The 15775-nt window shown below is 42.4% G+C and overlaps 1 protein-coding gene across 39 annotated transcripts in view; it reads left to right on the top strand.

Annotated features, from left to right (window-relative positions):
* BNC2 (basonuclin zinc finger protein 2) overlaps positions 1-15775 on the top strand; it is a 462557-nt gene that overhangs the window by 432358 nt on the left and 14424 nt on the right. For 14 of the 39 annotated variants that reach the window (XM_051857628.2, XM_070052520.1, XM_051857680.2 and 11 more), the window contains 3 exons: positions 2282-4251; positions 4704-4765; positions 5202-5262. In XM_051857628.2, coding sequence (XP_051713588.2) covers positions 2282-4251; positions 4704-4765; positions 5202-5262 — 2093 coding nt within the window. Of the gene's footprint in view, positions 1-2281; positions 4252-4703; positions 4770-5201; positions 5263-15775 lie in introns of all 39 variants that reach the window. The other 25 variants (XM_070052561.1, XM_070052555.1, XM_070052578.1 and 22 more) reach the window with 5 other exon arrangements.

Genomic DNA, 15775 nt, shown 5'->3' with positions numbered 1-15775 from the left:
GACCAACTTTATCTACAGGAGGAGGAAGGATACTGGCATGCATGAAACTTATGAAGAATGGCCATGTATATGTCAGAGCTGCTTTTTATGGAAAAAAAAATCATTCAAATAAATAACAAATATCCACTGAATCAAACCAACTGCATTCATTAAACCATATTACTGTGGCCCAGAGGGAATTTTCTATCCAAGGGCTGAAGAGAGACTTTGCCATGGCAGAAATAGTGCTGTCCCTTAAATCCCACATCCTGCTTCCTCCACTAGTATAACATCTTACACACTCAGAAATGTTAGAACCAGGAATTATTTTTATAAGCTTATCTTTTAATTCCACTTTTCTTTGAATGTTTTTAAATATGTATTTATTTTCATCTTTATTTAAAGAGCAGATGGAGAGGGGCACAGAGATAGACCGAGAGAGATCTTGCATCCATTGGGTTGCACCCCACGTGCATGCAATGGCCAGGCTGAAGCCAGGAGCCCAGAACTCCATCTGGCAGCAGGGACACAAGTACTTGGGTTGTAATCTGCTGTCTCCCAGGGCATGAATTAGCAAGGACTGAACTGGAAGTGAAGCTGAGACTCAAGCCCAGGCATTCTGACATGGGAAGCGGCTGTCTCAAGTGGTAACATTACCACTGCACCAGATGCCCATCCCAAAATTGGGAAACCATGATTGACACAGTGCTATCACCTAATCTGGAGACCCTGTTCAAATTTTTGCCAGTTTTCCCACCGATTTACTTTTTCTGGTCTAGGATCACACAGTTATGTCTTCTTAGCCACTCTTATCTGTTACTATTGTTTATTTTAAAAACAATCTTTCCGTCCCTTTATGCTTTGAAGGATACTATCCACTGTTCTGTAGAATGTCCCTCCATTTTGGTTTGCCTCATGTTCTATCCTGATTAGCAGGAGGTTGTAAACTCTCGAGGACTGTGCCACCTAAGTACTGAAGTGTCCCTCTCTGGGACTCATCATGAGGTCCATGGTGTCACTGTGACTCCCACCAGTCATGTTAAATCTGAATCTTTGATTCTTAGGTTCTCTGATTCTTAGGATCTCTGTTGTACAATTGTGATTTTTCCTCTTTGTAACTGATAAGTGTCTTGACATTTTGGTTTTATGCTTTCTTAAATTGATGGTCAGCATTGGAGCCGGTGTCACTCACAGAGGATTGCAACGTGTCTTGTCCTGGTGCCCTGGAAAATCATGGAGTCATTATTGCAGTGAATAGATTTCTCTCGATCCATGCTGAAGTGGACTGCCTGACATTATAGTGCAGGATTTTTAAGTCCTACCTCCAGGCAAATCTCATAGTTACTAGCAAAAATGAAAGTGTGAATGCTTTTTAATGTATATTTAACAACACATAGTCTGGTGATTACTGATGCGTAGTCTCCATGGACTCCCTTGGCTATCAGAGGAGGATGCTGAGACAACTTTTCACACATTTATTCTATCTAAACCCATCACATGTTTACTTTTCACATATCTGTGACTGTCACTGATAACAAGATCATAAAATGTCGACTACTTTCAGTCTACCAAAGGCTTTGAATCATAGGATTTCAAGAAGTTTTGAGGAAAAGTACAATTACTTTTTACACGTGATGTTGTTCTTGTTCTGCTTTATGAGTGCCTACTGTTAAATGGTACTAAAATATAGCCATGTAAAAGAGAAAAGATGCAGCTTGGTTTTGGGAGTCTGAGGGGGTAATGCTACTTTATTCATCTTTTTGATTCAGAAATTCACATAACTCCTATTTAAAGGACTTTTCAACACTGAATCCAGTATCATGTCTGCTTGTGTTGAAGAAGTAAATTTTACAAAATGCACTTAATTCCTTCCTATGGTGTCACTGTGTAATAAGGATTAAGGTACCATTTTTTTTTTTTTGCATTTATACTGGGTTGCACAGCAAGAGTTCACGTCTTATACTAATATATGCTAAATAGTTGCATAGTATATAGATCATTGTTGTTAAAATAGCAGTACTGAAGGCATTGTGGATCACAGAGCCCCAGTGGTCTCCATTGTGTTTGCTTTGACATTATTAAACTCAATCTGTTTCTCTAACTGTGACTCTAATTACTACATTTGCATGGCAGAAAAGTTTGCTTTGTGGGTTGACTTTTATTAACAGAGCTTGCATGTTGTTTTCTGCTCCCGCTCTCAGTGCTTCGTGAGCAGACAGAGCACCTTCAGTTGCATGAATAATTATGCACAATCAATAAGTTTTTGTGTTTGTCTTTGTTGTTTCTTTGATGTGGCCTGTAGGATGCTGCCGGCAAGGTGCTGGACCGCTGGGCCATCATGTCTCGAGAAGAGGAAATCATCACCCTTCAGCAGTTTCTGCGGTTTGGAGAAACCAAATCCATCGTGGAGCTGATGGCAATTCAGGAGAAAGAAGGGCAGGCCGTGGCTGTGCCGTCTTCAAAGACAGACTCAGACATAAGGACTTTCATTGAGAGCAATAATCGCACCAGGAGCCCCAGCCTCCTCGCTCACTTAGAGAACAGCAATCCTTCCAGCATTCATCACTTCGAAAACATCCCCAATAGCCTTGCATTTCTGCTTCCATTCCAGTACATAAACCCTGTGTCAGCCCCTCTGCTGGGGTTGCCTCCGAATGGGCTCCTGTTGGAACAACCAGGACTGCGGCTGAGGGAGCCCAGCCTGTCAACCCAGAACGAATATAATGAGAGCAGCGAATCCGAAGTATCTCCCACACCTTATAAGAATGATCAAACGCCCAACAGAAATGCCCTGACCAGCATCACTAACGTGGAGCCCAAAACCGAGCCAGCCTGCGTCTCCCCCATTCAGAATTCTGCCCCAGTCAGCGATCTGTCCAAAACTGAACACCCAAAAAGCTCCTTCCGGATTCACCGAATGAGAAGGATGGGGTCGGCCTCCAGGAAAGGAAGAGTGTTCTGTAATGCGTGTGGGAAGACATTCTACGACAAAGGTACTCTGAAAATTCATTATAATGCTGTTCACCTGAAGATCAAACACCGATGCACCATCGAAGGTTGCAACATGGTCTTCAGCTCTCTCCGAAGCCGTAATCGCCACAGTGCAAACCCCAACCCCCGCCTTCACATGCCTATGTTAAGGAACAACCGAGACAAGGATTTGATCCGTGCCACGTCGGGAGCTGCCACCCCTGTCATAGCAAGTACAAAATCAAATCTCACCCTCACAAGCCCTGGCCGGCCCCCGATGGGCTTCACCACTCCCCCACTAGACCCAGTCTTACAGAATCCTCTCCCTAGCCAGCTGGTATTTTCTGGGCTAAAGACTGTACAACCAGTTCCTCCATTTTATAGAAGTTTACTCACTCCTGGGGAAATGGTGAGTCCTCCAACCTCCCTCCCAACCAGCCCCATCATTCCAACCAGCGGTACCATAGAGCAGCACCCCCCACCACCCTCTGAGCCAGTAGTGCCAGCAGTGATGATGGCCACCCATGAGCCCAGTGCCGACCTGGCACCCAAGAAAAAGCCCAGGAAGTCAAGCATGCCTGTGAAGATCGAGAAGGAAATCATTGACACGGCCGACGAGTTTGACGACGAAGACGATGACCCCAATGATGGTGGCGCTGTGGTCAACGACATGAGCCATGACAATCATTGCCATTCCCAGGAGGAGATGAGCCCAGGCATGTCTGTGAAGGACTTTTCTAAGCATAACAGGACCCGGTGCATTTCAAGGACTGAAATCAGAAGGGCCGACAGCATGACTTCGGAGGACCAGGAGCCCGAGCGAGACTATGAAAATGAGTCTGAGTCTTCGGAGCCCAAACTAGGCGAGGAGTCCATGGAGGGGGATGAGCACATTCATAGTGAGGTGAGCGAAAAAGTCCTGATGAACAGTGAGAGGCCCGATGAGAACCACAGTGAGCCCTCCCACCAGGACGTCATCAAGGTGAAGGAAGAATTCACAGACCCCACGTACGACATGTTTTACATGAGCCAGTATGGACTGTACAACGGTGGCGGGGCCAGCATGGCTGCCCTGCACGACAGTTTTACATCGTCTCTGAATTATGGCAGCCCTCAGAAGTTCTCCCCAGAAGGGGACCTGTGTTCTAGCCCAGACCCCAAAATCTGTTATGTGTGCAAGAAGAGTTTCAAAAGCTCCTACAGCGTGAAGCTTCACTACAGAAACGTTCACTTAAAAGAGATGCACGTGTGCACGGTGGCTGGCTGCAACGCCGCCTTCCCCTCTCGCCGAAGCAGAGACAGGTCAGTAAATCTCCATTGGCTGCTCCTGCTGGGGGGTGGGGGGCGGTGCCAGTTTCAGTCATGTTGGATTTCACATCTGAAAAATCCAACTGAGATGTTTCTGATGCACAGTGACCATGTGATAACTCAGCTGCTTGCTTACGAAGGGTCGTTGCTGTTGGTGCTTGCTATGATTAAGCATGCAGAGTCATCCGCCATTTACCCAGTCATGCACGCCATGTTTCTCTGTGTGCTGTGTACATGTGTGTGTAAGTATGTGTTTCCATGCATCTAGGTGTGAACCAATTAACTATGTACACAATTCCCTGCTTTCCCATGATCTTCACTTAGAAGCCGCAGCTTCTGTTTTTTATATATTTATATATATATATAAAATATATTTCTGCTTTGCCTTGTGGCTTTTTAATTAAATCAATATATTATCTTCATACACACATATTTATCCAATATAGAAACAGAAATTTACGGATGGAAAGAACCATAGGTCCAGGACATCGAGACAGCCTGCATCTCCGTAGGTATAACCAGAAATGTTATCATTGCTTACATGAGTGTACAGTGTGTCCTTGCATTCTTTAAGAGTCATGGAAATATCCCAAGGAAATGGGACCAGAGTAATTGTTGCTGTGGGGAAAGGGTGTGGTGGTGTGGGTTTCTTTTTTAACTTCACAGCATCTTTGAACACATCTCTGAGATGCAGTCCACCATGCGCATCCCTCTCAGAAGGGCACGTGTGCATATACGTTCAGGATCAGTTAGAATCTATTAGGTCCAGCCTTCAGATGACATCACAGCCTTGCTATGTAACTGCAGCTCTGAAACGGTCAGGCTTAAACAGAAGCAGCTGGTTCTAAACCTCCGATGTTTGTTATTAATCCTGAAGAAAAGGTAATATAAATGGACTGAGGCAAGGTGGCCCGCGGTGGGTAATGGTTATCCTGCACTCACAGGGATGAGCTCGGGAGCACATCTTCTCCGGAGTACACCAGCCCGACTCAGCCCACACACCAGGTAGTTTTTCCATTTTACCAGATGTGGTTTTTATTTCTACATTGGCTTTTTAAAATATGTTCAGAGAAAACTTTATTACATGGTCAAAAAAATCAATCTATGTGGAAGAAACTAATTAAAAATAGAGAGTTTTCAAATAAATACCACCCAAAGACTAGTGGTCATCAGCTGGGTACAACGGTTTGACAAAGTGGCATGTAGTGAGGGTACCCCTGAGTGACTACTCTTTTGACGATTCTGTGTTGGCCTTCATATTTGAAAAATCAGTCCTTTTTTAAGTTTAAGTTTTAAAAATACCTTTTTCCTTTCCACTGAAGTAAAAGGGACCCATTCTATGAAAAGAAAAATGTCTAAGAAAAATAAGTGACTTTCTTTCACAACTTAAAATGTGCTCTGAGAAGAATGCTATCTTCCCAATGCTTTCCCCACCCCTGTTTACCTTCTTCTGTAAAAATGGTTTACAGTCACAAAGTTGTTTTCAGTTCCAACTTGTCCCTGATAGTCGTTGAATACATCAGATAAGATAGCTACACTTTCAATAATAAAATGCAGTACTGTACTCAGCCTCCCCCAAGCTTGTGAGTAATATTCTTTTAAATTTGAAATAGTGCACTAGTGATAATGAGGTTAATGCATTAGATTTTTTTTAACAAAAATAAAAGACTCATGAAAACCTGCATACAATATTTATGGAAATGGAGTGTTTGAAGACAAGCCAAAATTTAAGCTTATTTGCATGAATTCCTATCACAGTTTTAGTTCGTTTGCTGAAAGTACTGCAAGTCATAACACTGGAATAAATAGCTATAGGACCAAAAGGCTGCACGCCTGAAACTCCGTGCTTTCCTTTGTGTCAGACTGCAAGAAAGCACGCGTGTGGGGGTGTTTACGTCCTCCTGCAGAAGGTGGTGAGGGACTGTTGCTTTGTCTGAAGAAAAATGTTTATTGACAGTAGAAGAATATATCAGCCTCTGTTTGTATTCTAAGGAGTCAGACTTTGGCAAATGGCCATCCGTGTAGAAGTTGAGACCAATGTCCAGGTAGCACAGATGGGTCCCAGGTGTGTTCAGTCACACAAATGATAGCAAACTTCAGCAAACAGTTGATACATTTCATTGGTGCAAAACATCATATCATACCTGATTTTTTTTTAATTTCAGAGTTTTTTCTTGATAAATGAAGAAAAGCTAATTGAAAAAAGATTGTGAAATGAAACTTTTTTGATTCACACTTGAAATTTTCCTTCTTAAAAAAATACACAGCTCTTTTGACCCCAGGTTAAAAACTTGACAGAAACTCTTCATGCTTTGATTTTGACATCTTTCATTTCCTCAAAAGAAAAATATTTCTTCTTGTTGAGTCTCTGACTTGAATTAATATCATGATGTGATTTTCGCTACTACCCATACCTAGCAACAGTGCTGCTAGTGGGGTACAGTCTCTGTCTCAGCAGGGTGGACTGTGACACACAGGTGCACCCCTGTGTCTTCCTTTTGTCATCATTTCATCGACAGATGTGAACCTGTGAGTGACTCCTTATTCACAAATCCTCTTGGATCCCATCCCTGATCTGTCCCTTCGATGTCCCTTCTGCTGTTTCTTCACCTCTAATGTGTTAGGCACAAGCCAGGAAGTTTACATCCAGTTTTTGCCTCTTCAGCGCCCTATGAAACGAAGATAAGTTTTGTCAACCTTCCTCTTGAGCCAACAGCCTTCCCAGCCAGAAACCCTAAGTGTGTCTCTCTGGTCCTGCTGCCCTGAGGCCCGTACCTTCCTCTCCCCAGAGTCTCATTCACCTCTGACTCTACGGGGTCTTCCCTGTGCAAATAGAGTGGATTCTGAGTGGGGACTGAAAAGTGTAGGGCTGCAGGCGTTTCTAGGCTGCCTGAGATAAAGCTCCCAGAATTTCGCTGTCTCCCTTGTGCATGTCAAAGCAGCCTTCTCATCTCCAGCATTGCAGCACCTTAGGGGAGTTAGACACAGGCCTCCCTGGGCTCCTTCCAGGATGGTTATACGTGAGGGAGTTGCATTTTTGGTCTCCAGAGAGGCATGTTAGTAAGGTGGAAGTAAAAAGAAGTTAAACGCTGGATTGTAAGTTCAGCAGCTCGTGATCAGAGCGTCCTGGGTCTTTGCTTTTGGTCCTGCTACAGTTTATTAGATCAAGTTGCAGACTTGTTGGGAAAGCAGAGTGTGCTTTGTCTAAAGTGACAGGGCAGAGAGAAAGGCACTGGCAAGGTTCGTTAGGGCTGAGGATGCGAAGCAGTAGGGTCAGAGGTGTCCTTTCTCTGTGGTTGTAAATGAGCGTTAATCAATCAGCAGCCAAGAGGACCAATGCACATAAGGACAAAGAGCAAGCGAAGGAACAAAGTCCGAGTTGTCCCACTCACCAGGTAGCTGTCAGAGCCATCTCCATTCTCAGAGTGATAGAAGCGAATTGTAAATAATCTCTGTAGCGAACTCTGGGAGCAAGAGGATGGCTGCAGTGTTCAGGTGTATCCTGGGAACCTCATGTAGGTTTAGTTCGGGTCTAGGGCTCGGTTAGGTCCCTGGTTAATCCCCTAACTGCTCCACTGCTGAGATGCCATTCTGTCAGGGAACAGGCTGCAGGCACGCGGTCCTGGGAAATACATGAAGTACTCCCTGGGCAGAAGGATGACTGGCCTGGAACCTACAGTCTTCGTAAAAGACACTTTTTTTTTTTTTTTTTTTTTTTTTGAGGACAAGATCATGGTCAGAATTAGGTGGGCTTAGTTGACCATTATACGTTTCTCATCCTCTGAATGGAATTTGATCCAGAAGAGGGCTGATTGCTGTGGATCGCCTGTATTTAAGGGAAGACCCTTTATAAAGTATGTTTGGATTTTTTATTCAAGGGAAATAAAACAAACACCCCATTGTTCCCTAATATTCCTTATCACTTCCTAGTATGTCAAGTTCTGTTTGTATCAATTATAGTGGTCGGCAGTTCTAAAACTCATTTAAAATGAGGATTTTATGTTTGGAACTCACCAATCTGTTCAGAAAGCTGTAGTTCTCTGTTTTTCATCCTTCATGAGTTTCACCAGCCTTGTTCCTCTCTTCTCCAGCTAGTGCCCATAACTGTCCAGGTTTGTCTTAAATTTTATTGGGAAGGTAGGCATGTACATTTGATCTGCAAGGTGTGGGAAAGGTGATTCAGCCACATGAATAAGTTTTAACAAAATAATATTTGCTTAGTGTGACTTATAAATAAATATGAGGCAACAATTGGTGCCAAGTGTGAAGCTTCTATTTGATTGCTGGTTAAATCAGTCCAGATTTAAACATGTAAACTTCTTGATTTGTATGGAGTAAGACATCTGTATTTGGTTTATTAAAACCTGCTGATGTCTCCAGAACTAATTTTGCTCCTGTATAGGCCTCTGGGTAGCTGTAGCTGAAAAGCAGAGATGTATGGTTTTTACTTGTCTTATTACCTGACTTCCAGCCCTGTACAGGTGTGCAGGAATAAATTAACATGAGCTACCTCTGAAGAGCCACTGCATACATTAACAAGAGAGGTGAAGGTGCGAAAACATGCTACCTGCCTCCTGTTGTCACCTCTTCAAGCAAGCAACATCCATTTTTTTTCCATCATTCTCTGTGTTTGGAAACTTATAAAGAACTTTTCTGCAGAAAGCTTTTCAATAAATACACATGGTTTCACCAGGTTTCACCTCCAAGAAACAAGCCACTTAGCACCAATTCGAGATAACTATTAGTATATTTGCCCTAATATAATTAGCTGTCAAATACAGTGTGATAATCCTCTCCAACGATGAGAGGAGAGCATTAGAAGGCACCAGCTGTTTCATTTCCTATATTTTTTGCCAATCAAACTGCACCTCTCCCTTTCCAAGATTCTTGTATAAAGTGAAGTGGTGCAGGTCGTCTGATTTTTAAGCTAAGGAAGAGATTTTCTCCCCATTGCTCTACTTGGTTTCACAATAGAGCCGGCAGATCAATAGGCCTTTTGTACTTATCTCCATTACTTTCCATCAAAAGCAAGCAAACAAAATAAATCCCCCTCCTGAGTAATTGCTAGTTGTGTCCTCCTCAAGCAAAACTTTGGTAGTAAGATAAACTTCAGTGTCACTCCTGTCCCTGGGGTTCTTTTTATACACTGAGAGAAGAGCAATGAGCAAAACGGTCTCCTTGTATCATGGGGAGAGACTCTGTCAGGCCTAAAGTGAGCCTCGGATCTTGCTAATGACCTCCTGCTGGCCCAGCTGGATGCAAGACAAGCTCATTTAAGCCCCTACTGACCTTTCACTCCTCCACGACAAGAGCCACACCAGTCTTCGAAACTGTGCACCACATAGACAACAAAGCTTAATGGCTGACGAATGATTTCCCTTTCATGATGCAAAGAGATTTTTACAAATTTCTATTGATTTAGTCTCCTATGGCTGTATAACCCCCATTCCTTACTTTTCTAATGTTTATTTATTTTCATCTGCTTGGAAAGCAGAACAGCAGATAGAGAAAGCAGGAAAGAGACACGGACAGAGAAATCTTGCATCTGCTGTTTCACTCCCCAAAAGCCTGCGACAGCCAGGGCTGGGCCAGCTAAAGCCAGGAGCTGGGATCTCCAGTTCAGTCTTCCCCACGGGAGTGGCAGGGGCCCAGGTATTCTGGCCGTCATCTGCTGCTTCCCAGGATGCATTAGCAGGCCGCTGGATGGGAATCAGAGGTACTGGGGCTTGAACTGCCATGCCTGTATGGGATGCTGGTGTCCCAAGTGGCATCTTAATGCACTGCGCAACGCCCAGTGCAGCCCTTATTTTTACTGTCCATAGAAACTAACAAGCTATTTCTTATGCCAGCATTATCTTGCAAATTCATCCACCACCACCACCCCCAAAATGTCACTTAGAGCAGAATTCACAGTCTGAGTGCACAGGTCGTATCTTTCTTGGTGGCACCACTTTGAGTGGGTTGTCTCCCTCATTTCCACTTCCATCAGGTCTGTTACAATCTGTCTGCCCCTCTGGTAGACTTCACTGTCTCACAAATCACTCATTTGAGGAACTTGTTTTGAGGGATAATCTTTTCTTTGGGAAAACACATACCGTTGTCTAGAAAGGGGGGTATAGACTGCACACGTGCACTGGCACTCACTGAGGCAACTGGGTGAGATCCATTCTCTCTTGGATGAGACTCCTGCAGCTCTCTTGCTGTACATGATCATTGGTTGTTTGCTAATGGGAGGGGAGACTCCTCTTTCTCTGTTTAAACTTAAAGTTCAGCTATAAAGTCTTTTTTTCTTTTAAGCCTTCTCAGAAATAATTTAGTGTTTTTGCCATAAGATTTTCAGGAGCTTCAAATAAATGAATGTGGCAGAATATGAAAGGAGTTTACGCTTGCCAAAAAATTGCAATGTCATAAAAAAGGGATTTGGTAACTTTGATTCCTGAGTGCCAAGATGTGTGTGTGTGCATGTGTGTGTGTGTGTGTGTGTTGGTGGAGGGGGCAGGTTAGTTAAATCAGAGGAGGAAAGAAGATTTTTTAGGAAAGGACAATTTTTCTTTAGTTATTTCTCATAAAACTCCACTTCTAAAAATACCTAGATTTTATGTCCTAATGCGAAGCTGCTTGAATTAAAACAGGAGTTGTAAATTCCTGGTAAAAAGCTGTTCTGCCTGAAGTGTTAGTGATCTTAACTCTAGTACTTTATGGAGTTTATTACTTCTTTTATTAACTAGGGGGAAAAATGTTACCCACATCCAGTTTAATTCTTTTTGTTGCTTACTCTAATTTTGACTTGACTTTAGGAAAGAAAAGAGAAAGCAGAATCTTTCTAACAGAACATACATTGTGATGCCTCAATTTTGTCATTGCATATGTCAATCTGAATTATTATCAGCCACTCAAAACTTATGCTAACCTTCTAATCTAAATGCACCCATATAATGTATCTGTGTGTTTATACATAAACACCCACATAAATAACAGTATCAAAAGACACATCCTCCTTAATTGCTTGAACTGACATCTCCATCTTGGAGAGTGATCCATGAAGTTACTTTATCATGCTGATGGGAAATAACAAGATTTTGTAAGTGGAAGGGACAGACCAGGGCAGGGAGAGCAGCAGGCCTTCGGAAGGAAGCCTGTCAGGGCTGAGGGCCGGCATGGGGCAGCAGCTCCGACTCCGCCGCCTGTGCAGCCGGCTCTGTCACTGAGGGGGCACTGGTGGGTCAGTCCACTCACTAGTAATTGTGTTTTACAGACTTCTAAAGCAATTGGCTCAGTCAGTCCCAATTCAATAAAAGTGGAGAGCAAGAGAGAGAGAGCACTTTTGTTCTATTTTTTCCTTGAAATTATTTCATTCAGCAGTCTGTCTTTTTTATTACCAAGACTTGACATTAGCACTCCAAGCTATATTAGCATCCATTTCAGCAGTTCAGTAATGGTATTAAAAAAACACTTAACTTCAACGGTGAATGGTTGTATGACAGTACCATAAAAAATCCACATTAAAAAAAAAAACGCATGTATTTGTCCCAGCAAATTATTTTTCACTTGTTTAACCGCTTCGAAACTATGTGTTCATGACGGTTACTCACGAGGACTTCCTTGTCCTCAGAAAGAGCCAGCAGGGGAGCTCTCCTGCCCAGGGAACTGGAGAAAAAGGAGGGAGAGGAGAGAGATGCTGTTTGCCCTATACTCAGATCCCCTCCCATCCATCAGCAGAGATGGAATTGGCAACCTCACAGCACCTAAGGTGAGATTCTTGGATCCTCACGCCTGACTGGGATTTGATTTTGAACCCAACACTCTCCAAACTCGGGAGCACAGCCTAACTGCTTTGGCACTGTGGCGTGCTCATAAATGACTACATTAGGTTCTAAATTTTGATTAAACATTCAGTAATTAATCAATGGTAGACACGAAGCAGTTGGCAAGGTCCAGAGCTGCAAAATGTTTAAGACATAAAACATTACGAAGTAATTAGAATCTGCCCCTTCAAGGGAAGGATTGCCTTCAATAAGGAGGTAAATGATAGCATCCTGTTTATTGTGGACGTAGGCAGCCAGAGCAATATGATAAACTGCTGGAGATACACATATCAGTAATCATCCACATTATTAGTGCCATTAATCATAATTCCAAAAATATGACAGCAGCAGCCAACTTTTTGACCAATTTTGCTTCTGCCTGTTGGCCATTATAACTTCGCTAATAGACTGCAGAGCTCCTGTGCGTGGCAGTTTGCATTGAGAATGGAAGGTTAATTATATTTGAGCTGCTGATTTCTTCTCTCCTCGGAAAAGGCTTAGCACTTTGCCAATCCCAGGAGCTCACTGTTGTTAAACCAGTAAAAGTACTTTATTGAAATTTTCTTTGTTGGTCAGAAATGAGGAGATGTTTCAGATGAGATATAAGCGCCAGGCTGGGACGACTGCTAATGTTTCTTGCTCCGAAGTGATCCTTGAGCAGCAACGCGGTGGTTTCTTTAGATCACGTTGCTCTCATTTCTCTTCTGCAGACAGGTAAAGCGGTCTGCACTGTATGGCGAGACACAGAAACCCCACACCGTTAGCGGTAGTCTCAATATGTAAACTCGGACCAGGGCCTTGGGGGGGCTGCTCACACCGGGAGAAACAAGCCCCTCTTTCATGCAGAAGTCCAGTTTCCAACCACACCAGTGTGAAAAAGGAGCACAGGGAACGTCACCAGAAGCATCTGGATGTTTGTGGAAATTGGAATTGTGAGCAGCACGGGAGCGCGGCAGGTTTCCTAACTGAAGTTTCCAGGTTTCAGCGATCATTTAAGCAAAGATGTATGTTCGATTATGCTCATTCTAAAGAACTCTACACGCAAATAATAATAATAATACTGATTTTTTTTTTCCTACCAAATACTGTCTCCTTGCTTGGAGAACTCATCCATCCCTAATGTCATCTTTGAACAAGATCATAAACTAACTGTCTTAAAGATATAAAACCTGTTTGAACTTTTTTTTCCTTATGAACTACTCGCAGTACTGCTTTTGAAAGCAGCCTCAGGAAGAGATTGATGATCTGTGTGACACACATTTTGACATGGTAGATAAATTTGAATATGCAGAGAGGAAGTCATTCCTAATATTTTGGAGCTACATCTTTCAAACTCTTCATTTAATTCAGACTACAAAACATGGAGTGGGAGACTTGAGGGTTAGCTCATCCACGATAAATAGAAAATTCAGAATTGTAGCTCAGATTTATTTGCAGTAAATCCTTAAAAGTTGCCAGGCTTTGCTTTTCGTTACCTATCAATAATACTAAATGCAGCACCCTGTGAGCTGCCTGATTGAGAAAATTCCAAACACTGTGAAAACATAATCCTGTCCGCAGTGTAACACGCGTCTCACGTTATGGTTCAACAGGTACCTACTGAATAATCAGCACCCTTGAGAAGCCTCCCTGTGTCAGATACAACTCAGAAGTAAAATGGTTAGGGAACAGGGCTGGGGGATAGCAATTCCACACTTAACCTGAGCATCCAGCATGCACAGTTTCCATCTACCAATCTGCCTTCCCAAATACCATCACTACATTAGCATTTTTTATGCATTCCACTGCAATGACAAATTGTTTTCTAACTGTAGCGCCAGATTTAGTATGCGAAAGACACATTTGCCTCTGCCAGCAAACCAATAATTCTCACTAACATCTTCAGAGTTACAACATTTATAAAGTTGCAAAGTGGAGTAAACAAACCATCTGTTTGGCTTTTCCATATATGTCATGCTTTCTTATTAGCATATTACGATTCATTTAGTAAACAAATTTGGTGATTTCGTTCACGTCAAAGTTAGATCAGAAGCTTGAAGATGATTAACATTCCTGGGACAAGCGCATTAATACATTGCTTCCTCTGCAAAGTTAAATGGCCTCTCAGGAGAATCGCCCCTTGTTGACAAGATGAGACTGTCAATTTTGTTTGCCTGCCACATTAGGGGCCATAAGGGGATGGCAGGCTCTGAGAGAGGGGAGTCGTGTAGGCAGCATAATTCACTGTGAATTGAGAAAAGAAGTCTAATTCTGATAAATAGTCGACCCCAATACATCCTACCTGTTATTACAACAGACATGCCGTATCTGTGCAGTAAATTAGCTAAACCCCCGAAGAGTTTGGTGGGAGCTTATCTTCAAGTGAATAATTTGAATGTAGAGGGAACTGTCTGCGTGACCAGTATGGATGATTTATTTTATATTGAAAGGGATTGAAATGACTGAATTTCATACTTTTAATTTGCAGGAATTTGCTTAGCCTTTATCTCTCGCCTTTAATGTGTTTTTCTTTATTGGGGGGGGGGGGGCTTTTGAGCGTTAGCCACTAGGATTTTATGTTAAATTTTCTTTCTGGATGAAAAGATTCTCCTGGAGAGAATCTTTGAATAATACCCTATAGAACAACTACAAATTTTGTAGAAATTTATAGTATCTCCAGTGTCATTTAATCCGCACAGCTATAAGCATCCTACCATTAATAAATGATAATGCAAAAATGTTAAGTACAGTAGATAGGAGCATAGCAATCCTGATAGAAAGAAAAAACTAATGAGGGACAGAGATTTCAATTTTTCATTCCTGTGGATGTAGGTAGCAGGTGTGCATTTCTGTAGAGGACTATTACTGACTCAGTAATCCCACAGTACACCTAGAATTTCACAGTACACCCAGTAGTAATCTAGACTTAACCAGACTGAACACAGATTTATTTCTCTCTCCTCTTCCTCCTCTTCCTATGTATGAAAGTACTTCAAAAAGTTTATGGAAATGCAATTAAAAGATAAGTTTATTTTGGTACAAAAATTTTGAAGTCCTTGGATAGTTTTTCATAATCCACATCTTCATGGACTTGTTGATGATCCCTCAAACACAGACAGTTGGCTATCCATCTCCACAGGTTCCTCAGCCACACACTCAAGTGACAGCGGATTGAAAATATTCAGGAAAAAAATTACATCTGTCCTGAACAGGTACAAACTTATCCTCTCATTATTAGACCTTAGCAGTGTAATAGAACAAGTGTTTGCTTAGTATTTACATTACATTAAGTATTACAGGGGCTCTAGAGCTGATATAAAGTTTATGGGAGGAGGTTATATGCAAACACAGGGCCATTCTACCTAAGGGACCTGAGCAGGTGTGGTTTGCTGTCCTCGTCAGGCAAGGTCCTGGAACCAATCCCCTGGGGACACAGAAGGATGCTTGTACACACACACACACACACACACAGTATCTGCTATGTATACTAGTATACTAATACTATTGCTACTAATTATCAGATATTTTATATCAGTTCACTAAGTTTAAAATGGCTCAAACGTGATTAACAGGCTGAATATTTCTTGTAACCACTAATTTGATTCGGTCTTCAGTTTCTGACTGCTGCTGTCTGATTTTTCTGATTTGGTCATGCGAGTTTTTCTTTTAAAACAAACAGTTTTTAGCTGTTTTAAACAGACTTTCTCTTTTAAAAAACAAACAGTTCCAAAGCC

The sequence above is a fragment of the Oryctolagus cuniculus genome, chromosome 1 (assembly GCF_964237555.1).
Source record: "Oryctolagus cuniculus chromosome 1, mOryCun1.1, whole genome shotgun sequence".
Taxonomy (NCBI): domain Eukaryota; kingdom Metazoa; phylum Chordata; class Mammalia; order Lagomorpha; family Leporidae; genus Oryctolagus; species Oryctolagus cuniculus.
This window is presented reverse-complemented; position numbering and strand designations above follow the sequence as displayed.